The following is a 19,238-nucleotide window of genomic DNA, read 5'->3' on the forward strand; positions in this document are numbered from 1 at the left end:
AGAGAGAGAGGGAGAGAGAGAGAGAGAGAGAGAGAGAGAGAGAGAGAGAAAGGAGAGAGAAAGGAGAGAGAGGAAAGAAAAGTCATTCCTGGATTGTTCTAACTCCCTGGCGTATTATCACCTTCAGAGGAATTAAGTATCTGCATTGACATTCTCATTAAAAACATACTTCCTCATTTACTTCTAGAATTAAGTGGAATTTATAGAATACTTTCATACTACTAGAAAAAAATGTTATACCTACAACTATTACCATTAAACTGTTATTTAAAGAAGATAGTCATTTATTCTTTCATTTAGGAAAAAAGCAATGGAAAATCCTTTAACAAGTATTCACACTATCCACTTCCGACTTAAAATTCAAAGACTAAATACCATGTCTAAAAGCAGTCTCAACTTTAAAAGTGAACTGTTTTCAAACCCCCATTTCATTAGGAAACATTTTCTTTGAGTACTTTGATTCAAAAAGATAAAAGCAAATACCTGCCAAAACCAGATGATTTGCTTGCTGTTTCTGGTATAATGTCGATACACGGTGTTTCTCTGCCAATCTGCTAAGTCAACCTCCTGCATGCCGCACAACATGACCTGGGAAAGGAGCATAGGATCAGGTCACAGTAAAGATTTAGTGAAGAGAGTAACCATATGACTGAAATCTGCTAATGCCCAGCTATGCACATGCATAATTATGTAAACAGCTATGTGTACATCAAATAAAGGTCACAGTAAGCAAATCCAACAAAATTTGTGGCAATTTAACAGGCAGAATTCTATGGTACTTTATCTTACCCATATTTACTGAACTTAAATTGAAAACATTTAAAGTAACTATTCATCAAGAAAAACATCAGCTGTGTGCCAGAACAATCTCTTTTACTATAAATATAATCCCAAATTAGATATACACATTACAAATAAATTTCTAGTTCTTCTTTTTTTTAAATCTATGCTACCTTATCTATTTAAAATTAAAAATATACTAACCTCTTGTTATTCATCTATCCAGGCTCTGGGAATAAAATATTCTACATACGTGAAATTTTCAAATAACTCCAGTTTATTATATATGGGATGAAAACTTTTTAGCATAATAAGATAAAAAGTATAATACTTTATTTCTCATAAGTCAACTATGATCTATAATTTACGCACAATAAAATGTGCATATTTTAAGTACAGAGTTAGATGCTTTGACAGATGTACACACTGGTGTAACCACTCCCATAATCAATAGGTAGAATATTTCCATCGTGTCCTTTGTTGCAGTTAAAACCACCATCCTTATCTTTGGCTCTAGGTGATCAACGATTTCACCATAGACTAGATTTTTGATAATGAGACAATACTACATATATCCCCTCTCTTTTCTGTTTTCTCTTCCCGCTTAGCACAATGTTTATGAGATTCATCCACGTTGTTGTGGGTACCAGTACTTCTTTCATATTGCTGAGTGGTATTTCATTATATAAATATACAACAATTTATTTATCCATTCCCTTGTTGATGGACATTTAGGTTACTTCAAATTTTTGATTTTGATGAATAAAGTTGTGAGGAACACTTATGGAAAAGTCTTTGTGTGAAAATATACTTCATTTTCACATGAATAAACACCTACTAGTGGAACTGCTAGGGCATAAGGCTGATGTATATTTAACACTGTAAGGAACTACCAACAGTATCCCAAAGTGGTAATTCATTTAGTTTGAATTTCCAATTCCCCAATGACTACTGAGCATCGAATGTTTACGTGCCATCAGTAAATTGGGCTTCCCTGGTGGTGCAGTGGTTAAGAATCCGCCTGCCAATGCAGGGGACATGGGTTCAAGCTCTGGTCTGGGAAGATCCCACGTGCCGCGGAGCAACTAAACCCATGCGCCACAACTACTGAGCCTGCACTCTAGAGCCTGCGAGCCACAACTACTGAAGCCTGCGCACCTAGAGCCCATGCTCCACAACAAGAGAAACCACTGCAATAAGAAGCCTGCGCACCGCAACGAAGAGTAGCCCCTGCTCGCCGCAACTAGAGAAAGCCCGCACGCAGCAACGAAGACCCAACACAGCCAAAAATAAATAAAATAAATAAATTTATTTAAAAAAGAAAAAAAAGTACATAGCTTCTTTTTGTAAAGTGAGTCTTTACTTACTTTTAAAAAATGTCTTTTTACTGAGTTACAAGTTTTTAATATATTCTGGATACAAGACCTTTGTCTCAAGAGTTTCTCTCAGTGTGTAGGTTGCCTTTTCATTTACTTAACAGCATCTTTTGAAAGGAAGTTTTTAGTTTTGATGAAGTCCAACATCCTTTGTGGGTGTGTGTGGTCTACTGCTTTACTGTGTTCTTCCTAAGACACTTCTGTCTACACTAAGATTTTTCTATGTTTTCTTTTTAGCTTTCATATTTATGTTTATGATTTATTTTAAATTAATCTTTGTTTATGAGCTGAAGTAGGGGTTAAGATTAATTTTCTTCCATATGAATATCAAGTTGATCCAGCATCACTTGTTTAAAAGACTTCCCCTTTCTCCATCAAACTATATTACTTCTGATGAAAGCCAATCGACAATATACATATGGGTCTACTTCTGGACTCTCTAAGTGTTCCACTGATCTCTTTGTCTATCCTTGCACAAATACCACACTATCTTAATTACTATGGCTTTATAATAAGTCCTGAAATCCGGTAGTTAACATCCTACAAGCTTGTCCTTTTTCAAAATGGTTTTGGTTAATCTAGACCCTTTTCATTTCCTTGTAATTTTAGAACTAGCCTGTCAATTTCTATAGAAAATTCTGCTGGGATATTGACTGGGATTGTGTTGAATATACAGCTCAATTTAGAGAAAACTGACATATTTACAATATTGAGTCTTCCAATACATAACATGGTATATCTCTCCACTTACTAAAATCTTCTTTAATTTTTCTGAGCAATGTTTTAAGTTTTTAGGGTAGAGTTCCTACAGGCCTTTGGCTAAATTTGCTCACTTTTTTTATGCTTTAGTAAATGAAACTTTGAAATTTCAATTTCTAAATGTTTGCTGCTAGCATATAGAAGATATACAATTGATTTTTAAAATCACTGACCTTGTACCCTACAGTCTTACTAAATTCACTATTATTTCTAGTAGTTTTTTGGTAGGTCCCTTAGGATTTTTCTAAGTCGACAATCATGTTATCATCTGTGAATAAAGGCAGTTTTACTTCTTTTCAATCTTTTTGCTTCTACTTTTGCCTTACTGCATTGGCTCAGGAATCTGGTACAATGTAGAACAAAAGTGGTGAGAGTGGACATCTTTGCCTTGTTCCCAATCTCAATGAGAAATATTCAAGGTATCACCGTTAAGAATGATGTTAGGGTTTATCTTTTTTGTTGATGCCCTTTATCAAACTGAGGAAGTTGCCTTCTATTCCTAGTGTGATGAGAGTTTTTTTTTACAAAGAATGACTGTTTTATCTTCTTAAAGTTAAAACAGATTTTAACCTGTAAAAAGGGGCATGGCATGATTATGAATAACCATTATTTTGGATAATGGTGTGAATATCCCTTATTGTGGTATTATTCATGGTTAAGAGAGACAATGAATGGGAGTAAAAGAAAGAACAAGAGGAGAAAAGTCAAGGCAAAGCAAAACAAAACAACACAAATGTCCATTTTCTCACAGCTCTGTACTATGAGCTAAAGGTAAATCAGTAATCAATAAGGGCTTTAGTCTCCTTCTCTGTGCATGGAAATTATCTTATGGCCAAACTATTTCACAAGGCTCTATGTGAAGACTGTAAATGCTGCCAAGGGTGATATGAAGTATGCACCTATTAATATCCTTGTCGGTTTACTGTTTCAGTTTCATCTCAGCTATAATGTCAGGTTCTTGCCGTAACATCCCTCTTTCACTGAGTGGGCCTCTAAAGCAGGAGTTCTTAATCGGGGGTATGGAATATTTTAGGTATATGCATTTTGAGTATACAAAGTTTTTAAATTTTCTTCAGATTCTTAATGAAGTCGGTGATTTAAAATATGATTAATACTACTCTAAAAAGTAACTTCCATTCTACTAATGCATTTCTGCTAATTTGTGTAAGCAAGCTATTAAGAGATGTTAACCAGGTTTACAGAGTCTACATGTAATTCACGCTCAGAGTCCTGATTTTCATATACTTCCCATGTCAGAGTTTCTAGAAGGCTAATTCCTACATAGGGATATTACTGTATAAAATTTAAAATGCTAATTTTTCATACACACATTTGATTACACGAACAAACCAAGTTTCTTAATAGAGGACCAAAGATGGCTGCCCCCCAAAGAAGGTGGGGGGAAATGCAAGCACCTTCCTAACGCCCTGCCTGTGTTCTAATCTAATGTGGAGAAGACTTGGAGAATTCACAATAACTAATCATTAGGGAAATACAAATCAAAACCACAGTGAGCTATCACCTCACATCCATTAGAATGGCTATTAATAAAAACAAAAACAGAAAATAACAAGTATAGGCAAAGATGTGGAAAAGTTGGAAGCCTCACATACTTTTGATGGGAATGTAAAATGGTGCTGCCGCTATGGAAAACAGTGTGACAGTTCCTCAAAAAGTTAACTAGAGAATTACCATATGATCCAGCAATCCCACTCCTGGGTATATATCCAAAAGAACTGAAAGCAGGGTCTCAAAGTGATATTTGTACACCCATGTTCATAGCAGCATTATTCACAATAGCCAAAAGGTGGAAGCAACCCAAAGATCCATTGACTGATGAATAGATAAACAAAATGCGGTATATACATACAACGGAATATTACTCAGTCTTAAAAACGACAGAAATTCTTACATATGCTACAATATGGATGAACCATGAGGACATTATGGTAACTGAAATAAGCCAGCCACAATAAGACAAATACTGTATGATTTCACTTATATGAGGTAAGGAGAGTTAGTCAGACTCAGAAAGTAAAATGGTAGTTGCCTGGGGCTAGGGAGGAAGAGGAAATGGGGAGCTGTTTAACAGGTATGGAGTTTCAGTTTTGCAAAATGAATAAGTTCTGGAGATTGGCTGCACAATACTGTGAATATACTTAACATTACTGAACTGTACACTTAAAAACGTTCAAGATGGTAAATTTTATGTGTATTTTATCACCAAAACAAAAAAGAAAAAAGGAAAGAAAAGAAAAGAAAGAAAAAAAGCATTTCTGACATATTGTCCTTCTAACAATTCTGAAGTACAGTTAAGACCACTAAGAACTCATGACTTAGAAATCTAATCTTTGGGGTAACTCACTACTAAACCAGGAGTTCCCCAAATTATTAATAAGGTTGCACTCACTCTTTAGTAGCCCTAACAGTTGGCACTGATTGATGATTCTGTGCTCATGACATCAGCACACTTTGGAGAACTTAAGACCTTTACCCAATGCTGGGATTTTAGTACCCCCTGAACATTTGGATGAATGAGAGAGGATTGAAGTTTGTGCCACATGATTTTAAAACTTGTGGACATTCTTTTGTAAAAGTGTGTAACAACAGTCCCTCCTCCCATTAACATTCCCTATAATAGCATAATTAAAGATCCTAACCTCCAATTCTTTTTCATCAAAGTACTGCAGCCACTGAAGGGGAACAACCTCATTAAAACCATCCAGGAAAGCTTTGGTCTGTTCTTGTACTCCTCGAGAAAAACGCCACTCCGTCATTAAACTGAAAATAAAGATGGTATTTAAAAATAGGTAATTTGTATGTGAGGTAAAAGGCTAAAAACAGAGTACTTCTTAACCATCATTAAAAAAGAAAGTGAAGAAAATCAGTACGCTGTATGAATCCTATAGAATTCAAGAGAACACAGTTTCACAACAGAAGTTGTGGTGAGCACTGTTAAGAGTAAGTTAAAAAGGGAAAGTGAGATGGAATAGGAAATGAGCATTAGAGTGCTTAGGCAGGCGTGGCTCCAGGCTTGGTTTTGCTACTATCGAACAGAGCACCTCTGTCTCCTCATCTAGAAATGAAGAGGCTGCCAATGTTCTCTAATTTTTGATCGGGACAAAGGTAGGATGCATACAGCAGGTGGCAGTGGGAAAGTGAAGTCATCATACATACTCTTATTTCAAGAACACTGGTACTGTTGAGAAGAACTTAAATGTATGTCAGAGGCAAGGGAACTGGGTTTTTTGTTGTTGTATTTTTTACCACATTTGATTTTTGAGTGGTGTCAGAGCACGTTTATAAATTGAGAGGAAGACTGAGTAGAGAGAAAAATGATTAAAGAGGATAAGTGAAAGAGGGAATGAATGTGGAACATCTTCCCAGAGGCACAAACAAGGGATAAAGGTAACGGTATAGATAGTTCTAACATGCTCTAGTAGTTATAGAAATTAAGGTCAATCAGGTAATCACCTTACCCAATATATTCATCTTTATTCTCCTCCGTCACCAGGATATTGGAACCTCCCAACTTCAGGTCATGTGAAGTAACTTTTCCCAAAATCTCCATGTCAACAGAAAAGTACATTTCTAAGCCACATTCTTCAATGTTGTTGTCTCTGGGTGATATAAATATATACAACCACTAATTAACAAAATATGTAAAACTGATTTCAAGAAAATACCTTATTGAAAGATAAATCTTCAAACCTTATCCAGATAAGGGAGTTATAAAATTCAGTATCAATAGATTCCAAATCCTTAATAGTCAGTTTTTTACTTAGCATACGCTTGTAGAAGGGTAAAGAGAAACCAGTATCAATGAACTTTCCATGAAAAAGTGCCTGCCAAGAAAAACAAAAAATGTTATTTAAAAAATTACAGAGTAACAATTTTCTTATTCAGAACACAATGATAACAGAGAAATCATGAGGCTTTACAGGCAAAAAAAGTAATAAGTAATCAGCATAAATCATGAAAACTAAAATATTATATAAAATGCTAAGTATGAAAAACAAATTTACAGAGTTAAAACAGCATCTCTTTAACTGAGGTCAAACACTTAGCTCTATCGTGTCCTATCAAAAACTGTAAAAGAGGATGATAATGGAGCTTTATCAAACCCTCACTCTTTCTAATATGTTTCACGAATTACATTAACCCCACTGGATGGAGAAATGAAGGCATCTCAGGGCCACCGCGCATGCACCTGGAAAGACCCCACCCCCGCTTTCTTATCTCACAGTTGCCTAAGAGATCTTCAAGACTAACCCCATGGTGCCTTCACTCCTATTCACAAGAGTCAACGCAGGAAGTCCCAGACCTGCAGTACCTTAACTCTCACCACGATCTGCCAGTCCACTTTGATATCTGATTCCATGTCTCTCATCTCCCCAAACTCTCAAAACCATCTACTGTGTTTTGCCCTCTGAAGCTCATGATCCATCATATTAGCAAAATATCCCACATCCTCCACTCATTCTTTGAAGATCCTTTAGCATCTTGTTGTAACACAAATCTGGCATTTTTCTGAGGACGCTGCTTCCTTTCAAATCCTCTCAGAGGGATGGCTGTTTCTCTCCTATCCTCCCTCATGTCACCAGGCCTAGAAGTGGGGTGTGTGTTGCTTCTCCTTACTAATGTCACCTCCCTAACCCGCCCCAGCTTTCAATTTCAAGCCCATGCCTCCCCACTGCCCTCGTGGATCACCACCCCCCCACCTCCTTGCTGCAGTCATCCTTAGGTCTCCAGGTTTCTCCCCTTTACTCCTTCAATGCTGTGTTTTTCGACATGACCACCATCATTCTGAAGATTTCAACATCTACACTGATGATTCTTTTACTACCCTGGAGTTATAGTCCTTTCCATGATCCTAGTGTCTAACTTAGCTAAACATTCTCAACACCATACCCTAGACACTGTGATTAGCGCTAGCTGCAATCCTGCATAAACTCAGTTCCAAACACCTAATTTTCCAGCTCACTGCCCTTAGTAATAACACCAGCAACGTTTGACTCCACTGGGATCTAAAAAAATCAGGGAACTTGTTACCTTATCACTCTCTCTCTCAGCCCCCTCGTGAAGTTCTCTCTCCCCTTACTCAGTTTAGAGTCCACCTTCAATCATTAAAATTCCTCCCTTGTACCTTCAAATCCTGTCTCCCTGGTATAAAAATACAATACATCAATACCTTTGTATTTCTGGCAAAATCCAAAGCCTAGCTAAATACAACTGTCCACCCACTCCACGCCTATGCCTGGACAGTGGAACATGCCAGAAGTGTATATGCAACCATGCTGACTGGTTCATGACCAACGCCCTCAGGTGGGAGCCCACTGCATTCACAGTCTCCCGCTCTCCAGATGACTATTTCATTCCTCAAGTACCTCCTCACTCTGAGCTAATGATCTTGCTTTCTATTTCACTGAGGAAACAGAGCTATCGTTAAGAGAACTTTTGTGTGTTCCACCACATCTGCTCACTAATAGCGTCTGAATCTATGTACTCTTATTACAGAGAAGCTCTCTATTACTTCTCTGTGCAACTAAACAGATCTCCTCCTTGCTCTCCTATTCAACGTCACTGCTCCCATATTCCCTATCTTGCTGACATCCTCAAATTCTTTCTTCTCTTATCATCAGAGAAGATGTTTCATCCTCCTCCTATTCTTGGTTCCTTACGAACTTCTGGTTACTGCCCAACTTCTCTATAGTCCTTTATAGCAAGCTTCTTTAAAAAGATCTGCTTATATTTGTTGTCTCCACTTCTCCTTGCATTCTCTCTTCCTTTCACTCCCTCCAATCGTTCCTGTCCACTGCCCCTGAGTATCATTCACCTGGCCAAGTCAAACGGTTACTTCTCAGACCTCATCTTGCTCAGCCTACCAGCATCAGACACAGTTGACCACTTCTTCCTTCTGGAAACACACTTCCTTCTTCCTCTGTCTTCTGGAAACCGTTCTTATTTGATTCTCCTATCTCCTCCTCTGCCTCAGCTCTTTTGCTGATTCCTTCTTATCTCCCCAATTTACGTGTCTTTAAACGTCTTCTCTGTCCACACTTACTTAGTTTAAATAAATAAATAGGTAATGGAAAGTCAGGACTCACCATAGCAATAAAGCGACCAATGAAACAGAAGTATGAAAGATGGTCTGGATTAATGGTTGATGCCGGATTTATCTGCAGACAGTAGTTGTTCTTGCCAGCATACTCAAACAAGCAATACATGGGGTTCAAAACTTCATGTGAAAGCAAGAAAAACCATTCTCTACAAGAAAATAGGTCAACAATATTTTTAGCACCCATACGTATGAATTTAAAAACAGATCTTAAATACATCCATACATACATCATACCTCTGCTCAACAGCCTTTAACAACTCTGCTGTCCAATTCCTTAGCCCTCCATTTAAGTTTCTCTGCAATGTAGCCCTCCATTCCAAGTTACCTGCCAGTTCCTGAGTTGCCAAACTATAAACTTGGTGTTTCTGACATATAGCGTGCTTCTTCCTATGCCATATCTTTGTTTGTGTATGAATCCTCCACGTCAACTCAGCCTATGGGGATCCCACTTTCTCTTTCAAGTCCAGCTTAGATCAATTCCACTTTAGCAATTTTTTGAAGCAATTTTCAGTGTATTTCAGTATCTCAGTCACTGAATACTTTGTGGTAACAACCTCAAAAACAGTAGTCATTTTTCTGCACTTGACTGGCCCACTTGACCACTACATCCACCAGACTGTAAGCTCCTCAAAAACAAAAGCCATACCTCTATATATTTTTTATATCTTTAACTCTCATAGGCATCCTACAACCTATATGCAATAGATTTTAACAAATATTTGCTGGTGATACTGAGATACACAGAACTGCTGCTATGGAACAGTTTTAATTTTTTCTTGCCAATGCATTAAAAAAGGAACTAAAATTTTAAAAGATGAAATCTTTAAATGTGATAGGCATTCTCTAACTTATTACCACCTAGTTTGCCTCATTTTAAAAAGTCCAATATACAAAATCCAACTAGATAAAAGATTAATAATTTATATTACAAAATAAACTCAATTTGCAAAGACTCTCTTCAACAGCAATTTCTTCTAATGCAGGGTTCCAAACTCAAATGTCTACAGGCATCAGTAAGTGAGTACAAAGGGTTTCCTTTTCTGCATGGGCTGACATTCTCTACTTAGCCACAACCCCCTATTCCTCATTGTATCCCTGAGAAAAGTTATCACCAGTCTAAAGGAAGAATTACTTCCCAGCAGATAATCATAGTCATTAGACAATTTGGCAGTGGTGGGCAGGAAGTGAAAAAGAGTGTATTCTACCGTATAGGGGAAGAAGCCACTCTGATTCAGTCAATTGATGCCATGTGAGAAGGTGGGGTAAGTGATTTTAAAGATAAGCCAGAAATCTTGATTCACAGGCATAATCTAGTGATTTCCTTTAATGTCGTTAAGTAATGTAAAAAAATTTAAAATCACAATGGGGGGCCATCACTGTGCAGGTTAGATCTGGCCTGGCAGCCTGTTTACAAATGTTTTTCCAAAACTTTTAAAACACAATCTTGGAAACTTACTGAAGGGTAGAGAAGGGAGTCTAAATCAACTGAGAAATGATAAACACCAATTTATAGAACGAAATCCAGTCCCAACATAAGTAGCTGAACCAAGTTGACTTCGCACTGTAATGAGGCAGAAGTAAGACATGTACCCAGGGAAGAGGACTGAACAGATCTAGTGAGAATGTGTTTAGACACAAAAACTAGAAATAAAATTCCCAGTTGTTGCAGATCACTTTTAGCAAACAACAGCCCAGAGAAAACTGAGTAAATTCCAAAAAAGAATGACTACAACATGGCATCTAACCTATACTCTAATGGTAAGAAAAAAGAAAAATTCTAACTAGCAAGAGGCAAAGAGTTCCCTTTCAACATATTCTTCCATACACTCTCAAGTGAACTAAAGAGTTACAAGAGGTTGAAAAAATTATTAGACGACAAATGAGCTAGCAGAGCCTAGAGAAGAAAACAGTAAAACCACTAACAATGAAAAATCACATTAGAAGCAGCAAAATGTAGGGCAGTACTGCAAACAGCGACATGAGGATAGGCTTCAGAAAAATCAAAACAAAATGAAAAAGCACAAAGATAAAAATGATCAGAGAAAAGATGACAGACAATATAAGACTGACAAAGGAGATTCCACATACCCATGATTGATGTTCCTGAAGAAAAATGGAACAAATGGAACAGAAAAAATATTCAAAGACATAATAGAAGAAAATTTCCCTTAAATTTAAGGAAGATCTTAATATGTTTCTAAAAAAAGATATAAAACAATCAACAATGAAATTAATGAATTTCAAAGAAAAGGCCTATGTGTGCACCCAGAGGAAAAAACTTCCTACAAGGTGCTGGCCTCCCACTTCACAGTGCTTACATTCAATACTGGAAGATGGGAAAACAATGCCTACAGAGTACTGGAGGAACTAGTGTTGTGTGAGAAACATATCTAGTGAAGTTGTTGTTTAAATACAAAAGCAACAGAAAACACGTTCTCAAGCATGCAAAACTACAGGAATATGTCACCCTTGTGAACTCCTAACTAAACCAAAACCAATACATGAATCAAAATAAAGAATTTGGGAATAAGAAAATCATGGTACGGAGTAACTGACTACATACATTATATGCATTAAAACCATCAAAATATAAAATAAAACCCAAACAGTTAAGGTAAAAAAGGGTTCAGATAAGAATATGACTGTTATAAAGTCAGACACTGTAGAAATGATACCGTATTTCATTTCTAAGATGTAATTTCTTTTTAATGTCTGAACATTTCTGAAATTGAGACAAATCCCAATAGATGTGATATGAATATGCATTGTGACAGGTAGTTTCTTTTCAGAAAAAACTTAATAATGTTTTAGATGAGAAAATATATTAATACAACCAGCTCTCATAATCCCACATATATACCTCCACCAGTTGTACCTAGTCCCACAATTCTTTTTAAAAGCCAGCTGTACTAAAATTGTGATTATGTAATTCTGTACACCTGTGAAATATGAGTTCAAAAAGAGAGTTGTTTCTATGAAAAGCAAGTTTAATTCTTTGGAAATATTTAATGAAAGTGTTTTACTAAAAAATAAATTGCTGTCAAATTAGGTTTGGGCAAAGCAATTGAGGGGAAAAAATTAAATAAAAAGGACTGCCCATTCTTATTGCTTCACAAGTGCCTGTTAACAATATACTTAGTGAATGTGGAAAACTTTATTCTCAAAAGGACTCAGACTGGATTAAAAACACAAACATAAAACCAGCATAAACTGATATAATAGCAAAGAATAAGAAACAACCTTATGGATGCTGATCCATTAATTATGCTATCTCCAGACAATGGAGTATTGTGCAACCATTAGTATTAGGTCTATATATGATATGGAAAGATGTCCACGATATACAAAATAACAAAATTAGGCTGCTATATTGTGCATATTGTATGATCAATTCTGTTTAAAAAAATAGCAAATATGTACGATAGCACACATATATTCAAAGTTATATACAGTTGACCCTTGAAAAACATGCTTTTGAACATTGCAGGTCCCCTTTTATGTGGATTGTTTTCAATAAACATAGTACCTGTACTTTCATTTTACAAACTTTAACTAAGTGTGGGGAAATGTTTGTGTTCAATTAGATATATAACAGTGTGTGGAATCAAAAGAACTAGGGTCCGAGTCCAGATTCTATCCAAACTGCTTCAGCTTCCTGCCCTTGGGTGAGTCACTTATCAATTCCTTTGTTTTGTTTTGTTTTTAACTGAAATATAGTTGATTTACAATATTGTGTTAGTTTAAGATGTACAGCAAAGTGATTCAGTTATATTTTTTTCAGACTATATTCCATTATACATTTGTACAAGATACTGAATATAATTTCCTGTGCTATACAGTAAATCCTTGTTGCTTATCTATTTTATGTATAGTAGTTTGTATCTATTAATTCCATACTCCTTTGTTTCTGAAGCAGAGACAGCAGTACGCAGATTTTTGACAATTTAGGGGTTGGCATCCCTAACCCCCATGTTTTCAAGGGTCAACCGAATAGGCAGAGAAAATGTACAGGATAACCAACATAATAATAATAATGGTTACTGCTAGACTTATGTGAATATTTCAATTTTTGTTTTTAAAAATAACTTTGGACTGCTGTTGAAAAAATGTAACATTTCAAGAATATATCCACTGCATACAATGGAGATACACTTATTTCAAAGCAGATATGTTTTTTATTTTACCTTGCTAGACCGCCATAATCAAGCCCTTCTTCTCCTCTAAATATTACATATAATCGCCTCCTCAAGTCATAGGGTTTTAATGCCATAATCTAATTAAAAACAAAAACAAGGATATTTAATCACTCACGCATAACATGTTTCCTCCAAAACAATTTTATTTTAATTTCATCTGTGTTTTCAAAAATTACACATTTCCTTACCTTATACAACAATGATTTTAACTCAAGAGATAACTGGTTTGTTCCACAAACTAGCAAAGATGTATCTTACTCTCCTAAGCTTTCTCTGATACACTTTCATAAATCTCTTTCCCCTCTTCTGGTATTAAATGGTAGTTCTACTTTGGGTTAGTAGCAGAAAGGAACAGTTTGACACAGAAAAGTTTTTAAGGTTAGAAAATATTCCCTCCTCTGTCACTCTCCAAATTTTACCAGAATCTTGTAAAAGGTGACTTGGAAGTTTTTTTGGCTAGCAACACTTACTGAGAAGCAAAAGTTATTGCTCTGGGTCCTGCTTATACCACACATTCCATTTCTCAGTAGGAAAGGAACTCAGCTATTGTGAAGAATTATTTATAAGATTATAAATTTAAGCATAAAAAAGTATATCTTAAAATAGTATCTATACCAAATTTTTATAATCCTTAAAGGCTTATACTAAGGTTACTAGTAAATAGGCTTTAATTCTGGATAAAAATGAATTACTTCCCAAAGCCAAGACTGGTCTGGGTTGGGGCACAGCTCACCTGTGCAGGCCTCCACTTCACTGGAAGTCATTGGCTCAGTCTTGCACAACACGATTCTCCCCAGGCCAGGGGACAAAGCAAAGTAAAATCTACCATGAATTTAGATGTGCACTTACTTACTAAAACAAAGTTCACACAGAGCTTGGGACTAGCTAAGAATTTATCAACTCAAACCAAAAGAAGTTTTGATAATAAACAGCTATATTAGTAACTTGTCCAAACTCCCAACAGTTATTAAAATGAAGCTAAGGTTTGAACATCACTGACTTGAGAGAGTTGTTATTCCATTTTGGCTTGTACACATAAAAATCCCTATGTACCTGTACACAAAGGGAATTTTAGTTCATCATCTTAAATGGAGTGCTCCAACAAAGTCTGAGATCATGACGCTTAAACAGAAACCGAGAGGAGGTGAGAATTAACACTAGGATTATTAGAGGAACATTTAAATGGAATACAGTAACCTATACAAATCTAATTTTAAATAGTTTAGTAGCATTATCATGTCTTTTTTGTTTGAGTTAATAAAGTCTTAGAAAAGTAAATAAGTGTCAAAATGTGTCAACTTGTTCCAGAAGCTCTTTAAGCTTTCTTTTAGTAATCTAATTCACGGCAGGATGATTTTGTCTCTCAGCCTAGGTACTGTGCCTGCAAAATGGAGATAACAACAGGAGCCATCTCAAAGGGACGTTGTGAGGATGAAGTAAATGAAATGATAACTCTAAGGTGCCAGTGCTAAGCATATGGCAGTCACTCAATACACGATGGGGTTTATTATGACTATTATTGTAATGGACACTCAGTAAGTGGTAGTCATTGTTACAGCTGTGTTTGAATGGCTTAAAATTTCTAAGCCCTAACTCCCTTTAGATATACAGAATACAGTGACTCAAGTTGTATAGTCTCTCTCAGTATCCGAGGTACATTGGTTCCAGAACACCCCCACAGGTACCAAAATCTAAGGATGCCCAACCTATGCATATCTTCCCATATATTTTATTTTATTTTATTTTATTTTTTTTTCCTTGCGTTATGCGGGCCCCTCACTGTTGTGGCCTCTCCCATTTGCGGAGCACAGGCTCCGGACGCGCAGGCTCAGCGGCCACGGCTCACGGGCCCAGCCGCTCCGCGGCATGTGGGATCTTCCCGAAACGGGGCACGAACCCGCGTCTCCTGCATCGGCAGGCGGACTCTCAAGCACTGCGCCACCAGGGAAGCCCCCCATATATTTTAAATCGTTTCTAAATTACTTATAATACCTAATACAATATAAACACTACATGAATACAGGCATGCCTTGCAGATATTACAGGTTTGGTTCTAGACCACTGCAATAAAGAGAATATCAAAATAACTCAATCTACACGAATATTTTGGTTTCCCAGTGCATATAAAAGTCATGTTTACACTGTATTATAGTCTATTAACTGTGCAATAGTATTTTGTCTAAAAAGACAATGTACATACCTTAATTCAAAAATACTTTATTGTTAAAAAAATACTATCATCTGAGCAAGTCATAATCTTTTGGCAATAGTAAATCAAAGACCACTGATCACAGACCACCATAACAAATTAACAGTAATGAAAAAGTTTGGAATATTTCAAGAAATTATGAAATTGTGACACAGAGATACCAAGTGAGCAAATGCTATTGGAAAAATGGTGCCAAGAGACCTGTTTAACACAAGGCTGTCATAAACCTTCAATCTGTAAAAAGCACACTACCTGAAAAGCGAAATAAACTAAAGCACAATAAAACAAGGTATGCCTGAATTTGCTGGCTGCAGAAAATTCAAATTTTGCCTTTTGAAACTTTCTGGAGTCCCCCTTCCAAGCCACCCTGGAATATTTTCTACCCACTGTTGGCTAAATCCATGGATGCTGTACCTGCAGATACAGAGGGCTGACTGCACAATTTTATTCTGGTAACATCTTTCTTACCTGTTGAAAGGAATCTTCGAACAATGTCTGCCGGGACACATTGATCTTTACATGACTGGGTAGTGCATTAGACTAAAAATAAAATATAATATCATAATATCATGTAAGTTACAGGACATGTATTGGGTAAAGATAAAACTAAATGATTATGAACAGAAGATTTATTTACCACTGTAGTACCTGGCACAAATAACGGAAGTGAGCAAGTTTCCACCTAAAGCTGCGTTCATAAGCAATCTGTGGACCACCTTTAGTTCTAAAGAAAAACAAAAACAAACCATATGTTAATTCATAATAAAGCTAGATATCTAACATTTAGTATGAAATTGGAGGGTACCAGGGTCCTACAAATGACCATAGGAAGGTTACTTGTTGGGAGAGAAGTAAAGATATATTTAGTGGGCCAACAGAGACTTGAGCAATCAGGACACACAACATACACAAAGAGGGAGACCACTTGTATGGATGGATCTTTTGTAAAGAAAGTTAGTTAATGTGCCAAAAGGATGTAACAGCAAACCTAAGAATTGTATGCAAGCAAAAGCATCTTTTGGAAAAAAAAATGAAAACATTTATAGAAAATCAAAAACAGATTTGTCATTAGCATAACAAACTAAAGGGTAATAGTAAAAAATATTTTTAAAGAAGGGGTACAATCCCAGATAACAGAGTGGAGAAGCAGCAACAAAATTAAATATGTTGGTAACTCGAAATAAATAAAAAATGTATAAAACAGTGATAATATGTGATAGAATTTAAATATTTATGTATATGATAAATAGTCATAGTTAGCTTAACAGGAAAGGTTTCCTCATATTTGTAAAACAAATATTAAAAGCCAGTACTGTTTCAGACGAAAGTCATAAAACATAAATCGTATTCATTAGTTCATTCAGTCCCATGTAATTAATTCTTATTGATCCTGATCTCTTGTTAGCAGTTTATGAAGCCATCAGGTTTTCCATTAGAGTTCTGTAATTTCTTACCAAGTTTGGTGGTATGATTTAAAAGTTATCAGAAACCTGTATTTGTAAAAAAGTCCTTTCTATGAACCTTCTTGAAGATCTTCATTTTTGTAAAAGCATCAGAGTAATATAAATGTCAAAGACTTAAAATGGCATGGTTAAAGACCCGATTACAATGCAATTGACCAAGAAATTTGGTTATTTATGCAACATATAACATCTTAAGATAATAACTAAAATTATGACATAACATTATACCAGGGCATATCCAATTTTAGGAACTGCATATAATTTCTAGAACATTTATATTAATATTTACCCATATAACCTAAGAAGGTTTATCATCACTCATTTGACAACACTTCCCATGTAATTCAACATACCAAATCAATCTAATTAGTTTAATCTCTCTCTTTGAGATGTTTCAGGGAACTTCTGTAACATCCCAAATTTAGCTAGAGGTCAAAAGAATCCTTTTAGCACATTAAAGCTACCTTTCCATTGGGGGGAAAAAATGTAAATCCACACAAAAATACTTTTGCCTGGCAAAAAGATATTAAAAAATAAAATAGATAATCAACAAGGGTACAGCACAGGGAACTCTACTCAATACTCTGTAATAACCTATATGGGAAAAGAATCTGAAAAAGAATAGATACATGTATATGTATAACTAAATCACTTTGCTGTACACCTGAAACTAACACAACATTGTAAATCAAATATATTGCAATATAAAATAAAATTTAAAAAAATTTTAAAAGGATATTAAAAAAACCTGACAGATTTTCAAATAATCCAGCAGTCCTAACAGAGTACTGTAGGGGAAAAAAAATGTTTCAAAGGGTTAATTCTTATTGGACCAATTCCTTATTGTTGGACATGTAAGTAGGTGGAAAAACTTTAAATATAAATTCCTAAAGTCTTACTCATATTATAGGTTTTAGATCTTTAATGATTAAAAAATTATAATAATGTGCTCAATAAAAGCCTTGGACTAAAAAAAAAAAGGTTAATTCTCACTAACATATTGAGATTTACATTTTTATTAGAAAACAAAAATAAACTGACATTAGGATTTGCAGGAATGTAGATTGCGGGGGAGGAAAAAACCAACAGGCATGATACATGTCATCATGTAGGCATGATACCTACAATATAAAAATATAAAATTGAATTTTGTTGTAACACCAGGACTGGCAAGAGGAATTGTCTGTGGATGGTATATGTTGCTTTTTCTACAATTTTTGGGAGGTCATGGTTTCAACCGCATTTTAGATTTCAACCATATATTAGATTGCAAAAATAGAAAGCTATGTTATTAAAAAGAAAAAAGTTAAATAAAATACTAAAGTCTACTACTGACTATTTCTTCTTTTTTTTTTTTTGTGGTACGCAGGCCTCTCACTGCTGTTGCCTCTCCCGTTGCGGAGCACAGTCCCTGCGGCCATGGCTCATGGGCCTAGCCGCTCCGCGGCATGTGGGATCTTCCCGGACCGGGGCACGAACCCGTATCCCCTGCATCGGCAGGCGGACTCTCAACCACTGCGCCACCAGGGAAGCCCCCCTGACTATTTCAAAAACAACTTCTTGACAACCCTTAAATCCAAGGAGGAGAAAGGCTCTAGATAGAAGAGACACGAAAGGAAATTCTACTACATCTTAAAACTAATCTGAAATCGAAACAAATATTGCTGGAGAGAGTAAGCAAAGCAAAATTGAGTTCCTAGGAAGCAGTGATATCCAGTCACCCAGTTCAGCTAGTCAGCAAGGGAAGAAGCAGGGTGGGTGGCATGTAGGGATAGGTTCTAGTCACATTGAGACTAGTCACAAGAGAGGCATAAAGAACTTTCAGAGTCTTAGGGAACATTTTGGAATGGATGGAAAATGTTTTTTGTTGTCAGGTTCAAGTGAATTCAGTCAACAAATATTTACAGAATGCACAGTATGTATCTGGCACTATTCTAGATAGTGAGAGTATTATTGGTTAATAAAACAGATTAAAATACCTGTTTTTGTGCAGCCTATGTACTAGTGAAGGAGATAGACAAGAAATAGAATGAATAAGTATACTATCAATATATATTCAGTGTTAGAAGGGGATAAATATCTCACTACTCCCGCTCCTCAAGAAGGAAGAAAAGGCAGTGTAAAAAGGACAAGGAGTAGGGCTTCCCTGGTGGCGCAGTGGTTGAGAGTCCACCTGCCGATGCAGGGGATACGGGTTCGTGTCCCAGTCTGGGAAGATCCCACATGCTGCGGAGTGGCTGGGCCCGTGAGCCATGGCTGCTGAGCCTGCGTGTCTGGAGCCTGTGCTCCACGGCGGGAGAGGCCGCGGCAGTGAGAGGCTGCGGCAGTGAGAGG

The 19,238-nt window shown here is 36.3% G+C and overlaps 1 protein-coding gene across 1 annotated transcript in view; it reads right to left on the reverse strand.

The window, feature by feature from the left end:
- The window catches only part of WWP1 (WW domain containing E3 ubiquitin protein ligase 1), an 81,189-nt gene that overhangs the window by 9,039 nt on the left and 52,912 nt on the right, over positions 1 to 19,238 (reverse strand). Inside the window, 8 exon segments of the mRNA XM_007461724.1 lie at positions 484 to 588; positions 5,576 to 5,696; positions 6,395 to 6,535; positions 6,627 to 6,760; positions 9,023 to 9,182; positions 13,221 to 13,309; positions 15,910 to 15,981; positions 16,090 to 16,165. Of these exon segments, the coding sequence (XP_007461786.1) occupies positions 484 to 588; positions 5,576 to 5,696; positions 6,395 to 6,535; positions 6,627 to 6,760; positions 9,023 to 9,182; positions 13,221 to 13,309; positions 15,910 to 15,981; positions 16,090 to 16,165 (898 nt within the window).

The sequence above is a fragment of the Lipotes vexillifer genome, unplaced genomic scaffold, assembly GCF_000442215.2.
Source record: "Lipotes vexillifer unplaced genomic scaffold, Lipotes_vexillifer_v1.1 scaffold163, whole genome shotgun sequence".
In the NCBI taxonomy this organism is placed as follows: Eukaryota; Metazoa; Chordata; class Mammalia; order Artiodactyla; family Lipotidae; genus Lipotes; species Lipotes vexillifer.